Below are 15,416 nucleotides of genomic sequence, written 5' to 3'. Positions count from 1 at the left end.
GGTGTGCCTCCAGCTGTTGCAAAACTACAATCCCAGCATGCCCCGACAGCCAACGGCTGTCCGGGCATGCTGGGAGTTGTAGGTTTGCAGCAGCTGGAGGTGCCCTGGTTGGGAAACACCGCACTATGGTAGGGTCCCCAATGGCCATGCATTCATTATAGGTGGCTCAGTGGTTCGCTCTGATGGATTGCAGTGCTGAAATCCCACCAAGAACAACATCTGCAATGAGTTTGCATGTTCTCCCTGTGTTTGTGTGGGTTTTCTTCAGGTACAGTGACCCCCCGACCTACGATGGCCCCGACATACGATAATTTCAACATGCGATGGCCTCTCAGAGGCCATCGCATGTTGAAGGCAGCATCAACATATGATGCTTTTGTATGTCGGGGCCATCGCATAAACGGCTATCCGGCAGCTCAGACTGCTTCAGCTGCCACCGGATAGCCGTTTAAGGTGTCCCGTGTGGACTGGTGAGTGTCACTCACCTGTCCCCGCCGCTCCGGAATGTCCTCTTGGGAATCCCCTGCATCGCCGTTGCTCTCCTTCGTTGTCATCACGTCGCCGCGTACGCCGTCCCATCATCCAATAGGAGCGGCGTGCGCAGCGACGTGATGACGGCGATGAAGAGCGACGATCCCAGGCAGCAGTGACAGTCCGGAGCGGCGGGGACACCCCGGGGACGCGGCGACAGCGATGGAGGGCGACATCCAGGGCAGCGGGGACGGTCCGGAGCGGCGGGGACAGGTGAGTATTACCTCCTATACTTTACATTGCTCGGATCCCTCAACATACAATGGTTTCAACTAACGATGGTCCATTTGGAACGGATTACCATCGTATGTTGAGGGACCACTGTACTTAGTTTTGTCACCCACAGTTTTGTGACACCATCTGCATCATGTATGCTTGGTTGGCCAGTTGTAAATTTGGGGGCATCCATGGGGGGAGATTTATCAAAACCTGTCCAGAGGAAACGTTGCTGAGTTGCCCATAGCAACCAATCAGATTGCTACTTTCATTTTTGAAAAGGCCTGTGAGAAATGAAAGAAGCGATCTGATTGGTTGCTATGGGCAACTCAGCAACGTTTCCTCTGGACAGGTTTTGATAAATCTCCATGTTCATGACTATCACATGATGTTGATCCCCCCTTATCCAGGTACTTTCTCTTTCCTGGACAGATTTGGGTGTTTTTTTCCTTGGCATCATGTGCCCTGGAGCGATGAATAATAAGGTGAATAATGCTCTCATGTTTTCCTGTCACACCAGGTAAGTCCTATCAGTGTTCACACCTATTTTGTACACACTACTGGTGACAAGACATTCCTGGCTCTGCTGGTGGGACCTGCGGGGCGGCATACCGGAGGGCGTCAGCGGGCTGGATACAGGTGTAGAGAGCTTAAGGGGTAATGGTGTCTAGGGTGTTGCGGAGTAGTGGTATAGGTTATAGGATTAACCCTTTATTGTCGTGACGCCAGGGTGAGGGTTCCTCAATGCAACAGTCCTACCGCCACCCGTCCCACAAACGATAGGGAGGAATAAAGGATTGTCCACAGCAGAAGTTGAAGTAAACCAGGAATAACAGATAACAGTCTTTTGTAGGAGGACCGTGGTCCAGGCTCCTCACAGGTTTGCTGGGACTTTTGAGTTGAATGCGCTTGGATTTTGCTAGCCACTGTGCTACTGAATTTAGGGGTAATTTGGGTTCAGTAGTAAGGCAGGATTTGTAGGTTTTGAGCTGGATTAACTCACGGTTTTGTGGCTGCTGAAGGATAGGCTTCAGGCCTAGCTTGACTTGTAGAATTGTGCTGAGATTAGTGCTTTCTTTCATATACAGGAACTAAGAGAGATGTTGCTGCATTTGCGTTCAGCAGGAAGAGAGAGAATTAAGTGGCAGCAGCCCCTTATATATGGAGGGGGCAGGTACAAAGCTCATTGGTTCTGCAAACCTGTCAGTCCTGACCTAAGGAACTATGGGTATGTCACATGACCCAAAGGTCCTTAAACCAAAGCATAACACAATTTATTTACAGTCACATGACCCAAAGGTCCTGTACACAAATCCACTATACAATTAAATATAAATATATAAATTTCTAGATATTATTGAGAGGCGACTAGAAAGGCCTACCAGCATGGAGGGACTCTGGCTGAGGGGACACTGACAGAGGGACAGGACCAAGTCCTGTACCGGGACACCACACAGGGCCGTGTCGATTTTCACTTAGTGATGACTATGTAGGGGTGCATGCACACCATGTTTTTGCTATACGGTTTCAAGTTAAAAACCGTACAGAACCATATAGAAAACCGTATGCATTGACTTAACATTGTAAACCGTATGCCAGACGCATCTTCTGTTTAGGTTGTTACAGTTCCCATATATACGTTTTCAATGTAAAAACTGTACTGAATAGTATTGAAAACCGTATGCCAAACGATGCATCCGGTTGCATCCGTTTTGCGTCTTATACGGTCTTGTCCATTTTTTTTTTTTTTACCCGTACCCAAAACCATAGACTACCATGTGTTTTGGTCCGGGTGAAAAACCATATTAAACCGTACAGAACCGTATGTGCGTACGGTTCCATCCGGTTTTCACCATATGGTTTTTGACTTTGCATAGTTTTTTTCTTGGAATTTCAATCAAACAAGTGAAAGTTTATTAAAAATGGAGTGAAAAGTTAAAAACGTATATGTTTTTTTCTTAAAAACGGATGCAACCGGACATAATTTTTCAAACCGTATATGGTTTTTAACTGTATACGGGTTGAAATTTGTACACATGTTTTGATACAGTTTAGTCCGGTTTTGAGGAATCAGTTTTTCATCAACAACCTGATACGGGAACTGTATTGCAAAAACGTGGTGTGAATGCAGCCTAACTATGTAAATGAGTGTCTATTAAATCTGACATAATACATAAAGGAGAATAAAGCCGAGAAGGAGTTGTTGAAATGGAATGAAGTGTTATATGTGACTATGGAAGCAATTACAGTATTAGAGCAAAAGGAGACGTTTCTTGGGGAAAACTGTAGAATTGAATGGACGATCTAGTACCCTGTTGGGCGCCTCTAGCATGGATACACGGTTGGGATACATGGAGGCTCTAGTATCCTGTTGGTGCCTTGGATACAAGATGAGATATGGTTGGGAGGAGGCTCTAGTACCCTGTTGGATGCCTCTAGCCTGGATACAAGATGAGATACAGTTGGGATACATGTGGGTACACAGGTTCCGTATGGCATCCTGCTGCACATTTCCCCATAGCTGTTACAACTGGGCCTGTAGATCCTGTATACTCGTAGGTTGGTGAAGTTGGTTCTATGAATGCTGGATTGGTAATAAATCTGGTGACTGGGCAGCCAAGGAAGTGTTACAATCTGGTTGGGAAACCCTTGTGTGTGGGCGACCATTGTCCTGCTGTATATACCAGCTGGAAGCCATGAGAGGTGACACATGTGGCCGCATGTTCTGCAGCTATTACTGAGTTGTTAGTGTCCCTGGTATCACTCTAAGGGGTGACTGACTGTTTTATGTGATGGCTCCCAGATCATCACACCAGCAGGGGGCAGTGTGTTGCTCCAAAGCAAAAGATGGTATGTTTCCAATTCTTAGCAGTCCAGGTTTTTCGTTCACGACACCACTGCAAATCAAGTCAACGGTGGCTGATTGCTAATGGCAGGACATATAATGGGTGATGTGACACCAAATTATCTTTTGCTAAGCACCTGGAAATGGTCTGGGCAGAGACATGGGGTGGGGGTGTAATGAAGAGACAGGGGAGTGTAATGAAGAGGCAGGGGAGTGTAATAAAGAGACAGGGGAGTGTAATGAAGATACATGGGAGTGAAGAGACAGGGGAGGGTATTGAAGAGACGGGAGTGTAATGATGAGACAGAAATGTTAAATAAAGAGAGAGGGGAGTGTAATGAAGAGACAGGGGAGTGTAATGAAGAGACAGGGGAGTGTAATGAAGAGACATGGTAGTGTAATGATGAGACAGAGGAGTGTAATGAAGAGACAGAGGAGTGTAATGAAAAACAGGTGTTAAATGAAGAGACGGGGAGTGTAATGAAGAGACAGGGGAGTGTAATGAATAGACAGGGGAGTGTAATGAAGATACATGGGAGTGTAATGATGGGACAGAGGAGTGTAATGTAAAGACATGGGAGTGTAATGAAGAGACTAGTGATAGCGGCATAGGCCATATTCGAATTCGCGATATTTTGCCAATATATGGACGAATATTTGTCATATATTTGCGAAATTCGCATATTCGTTTTTCTGCGCATATGCGAATATATATGCGGATATTCGCGAATATTGAGCCCTCCCTTCTTTAACCCCTTCCCGCAGAATGTCATATATAAACGCCGGGTTGTGCAGTGCGTTCGCGCATCCCGGCGTTTATAAATGACATTCAGTTAACCCTGCGATGCGCAGCATCGCACGGGTTAACTGGCAGAAGTCCCGCTGTTTCCAGCAGGGGACAACTTCTGCTTCACCCCCAGGACCATCCATTGATGGTCCTGGTCAGCGATCACTGTGATTGGTCCCTGTGGACCAATCACAGTGATCTGGGGTGAAAGTTCAGATCCCCCGCACTGCCCGCCCCTGGAAGTCGGGCAGAACGGGGGACGAAGGCTGCGGGGGCTCGCGGGGACCTGCGGCATTCGGGGGGAACACGTGGGGACCGGCGGACTTACCTGATCCAGCGGCGGGACCGAGGAGCAGCGCGGGACCGGCCACGTGGACGAGCAGCGACGGGTAAGTATGTGGTCCTCAGAGGCAGCAGTGAAGATCTTCACTGCTGCTTCTAGGAGTCTGAAAACTACAACTCCCAGCATGCCTAGACAGCCTTTGGCTGTCTGGGCATGCTGGGAGTTGTAGTTTTGCAACATCTGGAGGGCCCCCGTTTGGAGACCATTGTATAATGGTCTCCAATCTGTGCTCTTCCAGCTGTTGCAAAACTACAACTCCCAGCATGCACTGACTGTCCAGGCATGCTGGGGGTTTTAGTTCAGCAACATCTGGCCCTTCAGATGTTGCCGAACTACAACTCCCAGCATGCCCTTCAGCTGTCTGGGCATGCTGGGAGTTGTAGTTTTGCAACAACTGGAGACACACTGGTTGGGAAACATTGTTTCTAACTCAGTGTTTCCTAACCTGTGTGCCTCCAGCTGTTGCAAAACTATAACTCCCAGCATGCACTAACAGACCATGCATGCTGGGAGTTGTAGTTTTGCAACATCTGGAGGGCCCCAGTTTGGAGACCATTGTATAATGGTCTCCAATCTGTGCTCTTCCAGCTGTTGCAAAACTACAACTCCCAGTATGCACTGACTGTCCAGGCATGCTGGGAGTTTTAGTTCAGCAACATCTGGCCCTTCAGATGTTGCCGAACTACAACTCCCAGCATGCCCTTCAGCTGTCTGGGCATGCTGGGAGTTGTAGTTTTGCAACAACTGGAGACACACTGGTTGGGAAACATTGTCTGTTTCTAACTCCGTGTTTCCTAACCTGTGTGCCTCCAGCTGTTGCAAAACTATAACTCCAAGCATGCACTAACAGACCATGCATGCTGGGAGTTGTGGTTTTGCAACAGCTGGTGCACCCCCCCCCCCCCCCTAAAATAGAAAGTTAAAAACAACATAAAGTTAAAAACAAAATAAAATAGAAAGTTAAAAACACTACATATACACATACCCCTACACAGCCCCCCTCCCCCAATAAGAACGTCCGGTACACCACTGTTTCCAAAGCAGAGCCTCCAGCTGTTGAAAAACAACAACTCCCAGTATTGCCGGACAGCCGTTGACTGTCCAGGCATGCTGGGAGTTTTGCAACAGCTGGAGGCACCCTGTTTGGGAATCACTGGCGTAGAATACCCCTATGTCCACCCCTATGCAAATCCCTAATTTAGGCCTCAAATGCGCACGGCGCTCTCTCACTTTGGAGCCCTGTCGTATTTCAAGGCAACAGTTTAGGGCGACATATGGGGTATCGCCGTACTCGGGAGAAATTGCGTTACAAGGTTTGGGGGGCTTTTTCTTCTTTAACCCTTCATGAAAAGGAAATGTTGGGGTCTACACCAGAATGTTAGTGTAAAAAAATTAAATTTTTTACATTAACATGCTGATGTTGCCCTATACTTTTCATTTTCACAAGAGGTAAAAGGGAAAAAAGCCCCCCAAAATGTGTAACGCAATTTCTCCCGACTACAGAGATACCCCATATGTGAGCGCAAAGTGCTCTGGAGGCGCACAACAAGGCCCAGAAGGGAGAGTGCGCCATGTACATTTGAGGTGATTTGCACAGGGGTGGCTGATTGTTACAGCGGTTTTGACAAACGCAAAAAAACCAAAACCTCACATGTGACCCCATTTCGGAAACGACACCCCTCACGGAATGTAATGAGGGGTGCAGTGAGAATTTACACCCCACTGGTGTCTGACGGATCTTTGGAACAGTGGTCCGTGAAAATGAAAACTTGTACAGCCCACTGTTCCAAAGATCTGTCAGACACCAGTGGGGGTAAATGCTCACTGTATCCCTTGTTACGTTCCTCAAGGGGTCTCGTTTCCAAAATGGTATGCCATGTGGGTTTTTTTTTGCTGTTCTGGCACCATAGGGGCTTCCTAAATGCGATATGCCCCCCGAGCAAAATTTGCTCTCAAAAAGCCAAATATGACTCCTTCTCTTCTGAGCATTGTAGTTCCCCTATAGTGCACTTCAGGTCCACTTATGGGGTACCTCCATACTCAGAAGAGAAGGGGTTACAAATATTGGGGAGTATTTCCTGCTATTAACCCTTGCAAAAATGTGAAATTTGGGGGGAAACACACATTTTAGTGGAAATTATTTTTTTTTTTTTACATATGCAAAAGTCGTGAAACACCTGTGGGGTAATAAGGCTCACTTTATTCCTTGTTACATTCCTCAAGGGGTCTAGTTTCCAAAATGGTATGCCATGTGTTTTTTTTTGCTGTTCTGGCACCATAGGGGCTTCCTAAATGCGACATGCCCCCCGAGCAAAATTTGCTCTCAAAAAGCCAAATATGACTCCTTCTCTTCTGAGCATTGTAGTTCGCCCATAGTGCACTTCAGGTCAACTTTTGGGGTACCTCCATACTCAGAAGAGAAGGGGTTACAAATATTGGGGGTATTTCCTGCTATTAACCCTTGGAAAAATGTGAAATTTGGGGGGAAACACACATTTTAGTGGAAAAAAAATTTTTTTTTTTTTACATATGCCAAAGTCGTGAAACACCTGTGGGGTATTAAGGCTCACTTTATTCCTTGTTATGTTCCTCAAGGGGTCTAGTTTCCAAAATGGTATGCCATGTGAGGTTTTTTTGCTGTTCTGGCACCATAGGGGCTTCCTAAATGCAACATGCCCCCCAAAAACCATTTCAGAAAAACGTACTCTCCAAAATCCCCTTGTCGCTCTTTCCCTTCTGAGCCCTCTACTGCGCCCACCGAACAATTTACATAGACATATGAGGTATGTGCTTACTCGAGAGAAATTTTGCTACAAATATAAGTATACATTTTCTCCTTTTACCCCTTGTAAAAATTTAAAAATTGGGTCTACAAGAACATGCGAGTGTAAAAAATGAAGATTGTGAATTTTCTCCTTCACTTTGCTTCTATTCCTGTGAAACGCCTAAAGGGTTAAAATGATGACTGAATGTCATTTTGAATACTTTAGGGGGTGTAGTTTTTATAATGGGGTCTTTTGTGGGGTATTTCTAATATGAAGACCCTTCAAATCCACTTCAAACCTGAACTGGTCCTTGAAAAATAGTGAGTTTGAAAATGTTGTGAAAAATTGGAAAATTGCTGCTGAACTTTGAAGCCCTCTGGTGTCTTCCAAAAGTAAAAACTCGTCACTTTTATGATGCAAACATAAAGTAGATATATTGTATATGTGAATAAAAAATGTTTTAATTTGTAATATACATTTTCCTTACAAGCAGAGAGCTTCAAAGTTAGAAAAATGCAAAATTTTCAAATTTTTCATCAAATTTACGGATTTTTCACCAAGAAATGATGCAAGTATCGACAAAAATTTACCACTATGTTAAAGTAGAATATGTCACGAAAAAACAATCTCGGAATCAGAATGATAAGTAAAAGCATCCCAGAGTTATTAATGTTTAAAGTGACAGTGGTCAGATGTGCAAAAAACGCTCTGGTCCTTAAGGCCAAAATGGGCTTGGTCCTGAAGGGGTTAATGGTATAGGGAACTGTGACTAGTTCATTAACTCTGTGATTTTTTGCCCATTTAAACCAATAGGCCCATTGTAGTCTATGGGGATTTCATGGCATGTAAAACAGTAAGATAAGCAGGACTGTCTCGGCAGTGCAGTGGAATGGGAGACCACCACTGGTTCGAGTCCTGGGGTGGGACAGAGTCTTACAGTGTTGTGGTTTAACTTTACTTTCCTGGAAAAGCTGCTGAATTGCCCATAGCAACCAATCAGATTACTTCTTTCATTTTTGAAAAGGCCTCTGAAAAATGAAGGAAGCAATCTGGTTGCTATGGGCAACTCAGAAACTTTTCAAGGAAAGTTAAGTTTAACCACAACACTGTAACACTGTAACACTGTAACACTGTAACACTGTAACACTCTGTCCACCCTGGGACTTGAACCAGTGGTGGTCTCCCATTCTGCTGTGCTGCCAAGACAGTCCTGCTTATCTTACTGTTTTACATGCAGTGAGATCCCCATAGACCACAATGGGCCTGTTAGTTTCAATGGGCAAAAAATCACAGAGTTAATGAACTAGTCACAGTTCTCTATACCATTAAAGAAGGGAGGGCTCAATATTCGCGAATATGCGCATATGCGTATACATTTTCGCATATACAGGAAAAAAAACGATTATTCGTAATTACAAATATATAGTGCTATATTCGCAATATTTGCGAATTCGCGAATATGCGATATTCACGATTAAAATTTGAATTGCGAATATTAGCGAGCAACACTAGAAGAGACATGGGAGTGTAATGAAGAGACATGGGAGTGTAATGAAGACACATGGGAGTTTGATGATGAGACAGAGGAGTGTAATGAAGAGACATGGAAGTGTAATGAAGAGACAGGAGAGTGTAATGAAGAGACAGGAGAGTGTAATGAAGAGACAGGGGGGTGTAATGAAGAGACAGGGGAGTGTAATGACAATACAGGGGAGTGGAATGACGATACATGGGAGTGTAATGAAGAGACATAGGAGTGTAATGAAGAGACAGGAATGTTAAATAAAGAAACAGAGGAGTGTAATGAAGAGACAGGGGTTTTTAATGAAGAGACAGGGGAGTGTAATGAAGATACAGGGGAGTGTAATGACAATACAGGGGAGTGTAATGACGATACATGGGAGTGTAATGAAGAGACATAGGAGTGTAATGAAGAGACAGGAATGTTAAATAAAGAAACAGAGGAGTGTAATGAAGAGACAGGGGTTTTTAATGAAGAGACAGGGGTGTGTAATGAAGATACATGGGAGTGTAATGAAGATACATGGGAGTGTAACGAAGAGACGGGGGTGTAATGAAGAGACAGGGGAGTGTAATGGAGAGACAGGGGAGTGTAATGATGAGACAGGAATGTTAAATAAAGAGACAGGGGAGTGTAATAAAGATACTTGGAAGTGTAATGAAGAGACAGAGGAGTGTAATGAAAAAACAGGGATGTTAAAGGAAGAGACGGGAGTGAGAGAGGGGAGTGTAATGAAGAGATGGGGGGTATAATGAAGAGACGGGAGTGTAATGAAGAAATGGGGGGTATAATGAAGAGACGGGAGTATAATGAAGAGACGGGAGTATAATGAAGAGATGGGGGGTATAATGAAGAGACAGGGGAGTGTAATGAAGAGATGGGGGGTATAATGAAGAGACAGGGGTGTGTAATAAAGAGACACCCTAACACCTCTTTATAGCTTGGTCAGAACGGCCTAGATGGTGCAGATTCATGAAAGCGTCCATCCTGCTTTCAGTCCACTGATAAGCCCCCTCTCAAAGTCTGATGGGAGTTGTAGTTTTGCAACAGCTGGAGGCACCCTGGTTGGGAAACACTACTCTAGAGTATAACACAGGATGTAAGTAAAGGATTATTTCAAAGCACTTGGGTGTAAACACGAATGTTCCCATATTCCTGTATATTCGAGAGCACTTGGGTGTAAACACGAATGTTCCCATATTCCTGTATATTAGAGAGCACTTGGCTGTAAACAGGAATGTTCCCATATTCCTGTATATTAGAGAGCACTTGGCTGTAAACACAAATGTTCCCATATTCCTGTATATTAGAAAGCACTTGGCTGTAAACAGGAATGTTCCCATATTCCTGTATATTAGAGAGCACTTGGCTGTAAACACGAATGTTCCCATATTCCTGTATATTAGAAAGCACTTGGCTGTAAACAGGAATGTTCCCATATTCCTGTATATTAGAGAGCACTTGGCTGTAAACACGAATGTTCCCATATTCCTGTATATTAGAGAGCACTTGGCTGTAAACACGAATGTTCCCATATTCCTGTATATTAGAAAGCACCTGGCTAAACTTTCTTCATCATATAATTATTTCTACTTTTTCATCAACATTAGAAAGAAATTGCAGAATAAAAAGAAAATCTTAAAAAGATACAATCTCTTCATTCCACATTCCCAGGTATCAAATTCTACAAATGAATCATAAGTGACAGGAATTGTAATGATACGAATCTCTTCTCACCAAGGGATTTCTACAGCTTTAAGAATTTTCTGCATTCCTTAAATCTGGACTATGAGCTCTTTATATACTGGGAGGTTTTCAGAGAATGAGGCTAAACCAGTGGATGGATCACCAGAGAATGAGGCCAAACCAGTGGATGGATCACCAGAGATGAAGGCTAAACCAGAGCAACCACAGAGATTGAGGGTAAACCAGAGGATCCCAAAGATGGAGGGTAAACCAATCACCTGAGATGAAGGCTAAACCATTGGATCACCAGAGATAGAAGTTAGATCACTGGATCACCAGGAATGGAGGCTAAACCACTGGAATACTAAAGTACTGGATCATCAGGTATTCAGAATAATAGATGAGAGAGAGATGTAAGGCACATCATTGGATCACCAAATATGGAGGCCTAGCCAATGGATCATTGGAGATGGAGGATAAATCATTGGATCATAGAGATGAAGTGTGGTGTCGGGTGCGGGTAATGTGTAAGTAACATTTTCGTGATGCCAGGGCGTAGTTAACCTATACGCTACCCGAGGTTGAGCCACCTTCTCCTGGGCCAGGCACCGGGAAATAAGTACTCCGACGCAAGGTTACGGAAAAACTGACTTTACTGTGGCAGGATGGATGGTAAAATCCCTTACAGCTCAGATTGGTATAAAGAGAGGTGCAGGGTGAACCTTGGAAGCTTATCGGCTTGCTGGGACTTTTAGTTGATTGTGCTGTGCATGACTGATTTGCTGTATGCCAACCCACGCTTGACTTTAACTTGACTGACTTGACTTGACTGAATCCCCGGGACTTAAGTGCTTCCCGCTAGGCTTGACATTCACCTGGGTACTGGGGTTATTCTTTAGCAGATACATGGTTGCAGGATTAGACTTGAGGTCTCATCAGAATCACCTCACAGACTCACTTCAGACTTCTCCAAACTGTACCTCAGCATAAAACTCACTCCTCTCCTGAACTGAACTCTGAACTCCTACCACACTATATAAGGGGCAGATTTAGAGTACTCCCATTGGACAGATAAGTCACATGGTTCACCTCTTGCACACTCCCCTAACAACAAGGTCTCAAAGAACAGGGATTAAAGCAACAGGTACACAATAAATGACAATACATTGCCCAAAGCATGATATTGAGGTATATAGAGTCCTGAGTAGTGTGAGCCCAAAACGGACACTGAAGGCAACATCTGCCACACAGGATGGGCAGGATGCTATATTCTGTACTTGGTCACCACAGAAGGATAAACCACTGGATCACCAGAGATGAAAGGTAAATGATTGGATCACCAGAGATGGAGGATATGTATGCAGGGCAGATGGAATGACCCTAGGGGCAAATGGCATTAACCCCCTTGTGTTCGTGATGCCAGGGCATGGTTTATCCTCAAAACCAACCTGGATCCTGGGCTAGGCACAGTGGGCAATAATGACTCTGACGCTAAGTTACGGACAATGGTAGCTTTACTGAGTGACAGATGGTACAGTCTATACAGTGTAGCCGGGCCCACGGAGGTGACCAGAGACTTTAGGGACCTTAAGGGCTCCTGTACAAAGCAGGTCAGCGAAACGCGTCGGAGGGTGAGGTGAGGGAACGTGGGTGACCAGCCAATTACACCGGCATATGTAAGTCTTGGATGTTTACAATATCTGTGCACTTTTCTGCATTGGACACTTTCTGTGGTATAATTGCACTTACAATTGTATTGTTTATATATGGGACACCCTCTGGGATATTTACTTATTTATATGATTTATTGATTCTTTTATGTCTATGTTAATATATATTAATTTTATTTATTTATTGCACTCAGCACTTTCCATGTTCCTACAGCTGCTATACTAGGATAATGTTTACATCCTAATTATTATTATTAGCTGCTGACATCTTCACAAATTTTGTTTACCACCCCTATTCCTATCCCCAGAGTGTTGCCATATTATGTATTTGATTATTTAAACATTGTACATATATTAATTTGAGCATATACATATACTACCCCTGGTGCACCTTATGGACAACCCATTATGGGGATCCTAATTTATTTATAGCTGGCCACTAGCATTAATCCCCCCCCCCCCCCCCCCTATGATTTTAACTGTCTTCTGTTATGTGTTTTTATGGGTTTCATTGGGGTCTTTCAAGTTCTGTGTATTATGAATTTTCAATAAAAGATTGTCAAAATTGTACCACACATTTTGGTTTTGGTTTCATTGTTTGGGGTCCTTTGTAGGTATATATGTTTGTGTTTCAGGATTTCCGTTATATTAAATGTTTGTGTTTCAGGTTTAATGACCTTAAAGGGGTACTCCCGTGAAAACCTTTTTTCTTTTAAATTAACTGGTGGCAGAAAGTTAAACATATTTGTAAATTACTTCTATTAAAAAATCTTAATCCTTCCTGTAGTTATTAGCTGCTGAATACAACAGAGGAAATTCTTTTCTTTTTGGAATGCTCTCTGATGACATCACAAGCACAGTTCTCTCTGTTGACGTTATAATAATAATAATAATAATGTTTTATTTATTGTTGTCCTTAGTGGGATTTGAACCCCCAAGTCCCCAGCACTGCAAGGCAGCAGTGCTGACCACTGAGCCACCATGCTGCCCTTAACTATGTACGGTTGCTAAAATGGACAGAGATGTCACCAGAGAGCACTGTGGTCGTGATGTCATCAGTGTTCCAAAAAGAAAGGAATTTCCTCTGTAGCATTCAGCAGCTAATAAGTACTGAAAGGATTAAGATTTTTTAATAGAAGTAATTTGCAAATATGTTTAACTTTCTGCCACCAGTTGATTTAAAAGAAAAAAGGTTTTCACAGGAGTAGGGCATGCTGGGACTTGCAGTGGTTTTGGATAATTTAGTGCAGGCCACGTTGACTTGACAACAGATGACAGTGACTTGACTTGACTGGAGACAGACTAAGCGGTGACTTTATCTTACTTGTAGACTTGTAGCTTGTGGCTGTAGACTTGACTTGAGGCTCCTATGACTCCAGACAGACTCCTAGACTTGACTGCACTGGACCTCAGCAACAAGAGACTCCTCCAAGGGCTTATATGGGGGAGACTCTGGTGGGGTCCCATTGGTCACCCTTAAGTCACCTGGTCACTGATACCTCCTGGGTAACATTCACATGACAACTGATGATCACATTAACCTTTCTTAAAGATACAACATATACATAACATAGGGGATAATATACAGTTACAGCAGAACAGATGCAGGGGGGGGGGGGGGGGGCTCGGAACACTACAGGGAGACAGCAAGGGTACGGGGTAACAACTCCCGCACTGGGCCACCGCAGATATATCACTGGATCACCAGGGATCGAAGCTAAACCACTGGATCACCAGGATGTAGGCTGAACCCAAAATTACCAGAGAGATATATATATATAGTAAATCATTGGATCACAGAGATGAAAGCTAAACCACTGGACCACCAGGGATCGTGGCTAAACCACTGGACCATCAGAGGTGAACACCAAACCACCAGCATCTGGAAGGATCTCCATGTATGTTAGTTAAACTCCTGTATCTTCATGGAACCATCACTCCCCAGTGACATTAGATTGGATAAGGCCCTGTGCAGTAACTTCTATGCATTTTCGCCGCCCCATCCCCTTTCATGGTGTACTATATAGTGCCCGAATAACACAATCACCTCTTGGCACCCAGGCATCAGAGCCAGTGGTGTCCCCTTCAGTAACGAATGTTAATAGACTCACCCCTACAGCCAATTGACTTATCACATCTAGTGCAAAGAAACCAACAAAATAACAGCTAAGACATCCTACAAACTCTGCCAGCGGAAACCCCAGACGATCAGCTCCAGGAGGATACATGATACTCTGCAGTGGCCACTAGAGGGGGAATGTAGTATTACATGCCAGACTTTCAAATACAGTGACCCCTCGACCTACGATGGCCCCGACATACGATCATTTCAACATACGATGCTTTTGTATGTCGGGGCCATCGCATAAACGGCTATCCGGCAGCGCAGACTGCTTCAGCTGCCACCGGATAGCCGTTTACGGTGCCCCGTGCCCTGTGCTGACGATGACTTACCTGTCCTCGGTGCTCCGGCGCGTCCTTTTCGGGATCCTCTGCATCGTCGGCGCTCTCCATCGTCGTCATCACGTCGCTGCGCATGCCGTCCCGTCATCCAATAGGAGCGGCTTGCGTAGCGACGTGATGGCGGCGACGGAGAGCGCGGTTGCCGGGGAAGCAGAGGCCTTGCCGGAGGGTCGGGGACACCTCGGGGACGCGGCGACAGCGATGGAAGGCGACATCCAGGGCAGCAGTGACGGTCCGGAGCGGCGGGGACAGGTGAGTATAACCTCCTATACCAGTGGTCTTCAACCTGCGGACCTCCAGATGTTGCAAAACTACAACACCCAGCATGCCCGGACAGCCAACGGCTGTCCGGGCATACTGGGTGTTGTAGTTTTGCAACATCTGGAGGTCCGCAGGTTGTAAACCACTGTCCTATACTTTACATTGCACGGATTCCTCAACATACGATGGTTTCAACAAACGATGGTCCATTTGGAACGGATTACCATCGTATGTTGAGGGACCACTGTAAATTACTCAGGTAACTACATAAAGTCCTCCATAGTGAAGACCCCTCTTTGCAGCCGGTTTAGGAGTGTGAGATCACCC

The 15,416-nt window shown here is 44.8% G+C and overlaps 1 protein-coding gene across 2 annotated transcripts in view; it reads left to right on the top strand.

Moving 5' to 3' along the window:
* The first annotated feature begins 1,116 nt into the window (after positions 1–1,116).
* Positions 1,117–15,416, top strand: part of CCDC83 (coiled-coil domain containing 83) — a 51,711-nt gene continuing 37,411 nt past the window's right edge. The window contains exon 1 of one of the 2 annotated variants that reach the window (XM_056561354.1): positions 1,117–1,267. Coding sequence is in view for 1 of the 2 variants with exons in the window: in XM_056561352.1 (XP_056417327.1) it covers positions 1,206–1,232 (27 nt within the window). In the remaining variant the exon portion in view is untranslated. The remainder of the gene's footprint in view (positions 1,268–15,416) is intronic. The other variant, XM_056561352.1, reaches the window with a different exon arrangement.

Source organism: Hyla sarda, chromosome 2 (genome assembly GCF_029499605.1).
Source record: "Hyla sarda isolate aHylSar1 chromosome 2, aHylSar1.hap1, whole genome shotgun sequence".
In the NCBI taxonomy this organism is placed as follows: domain Eukaryota; kingdom Metazoa; phylum Chordata; class Amphibia; order Anura; family Hylidae; genus Hyla; species Hyla sarda.
This window is presented reverse-complemented; position numbering and strand designations above follow the sequence as displayed.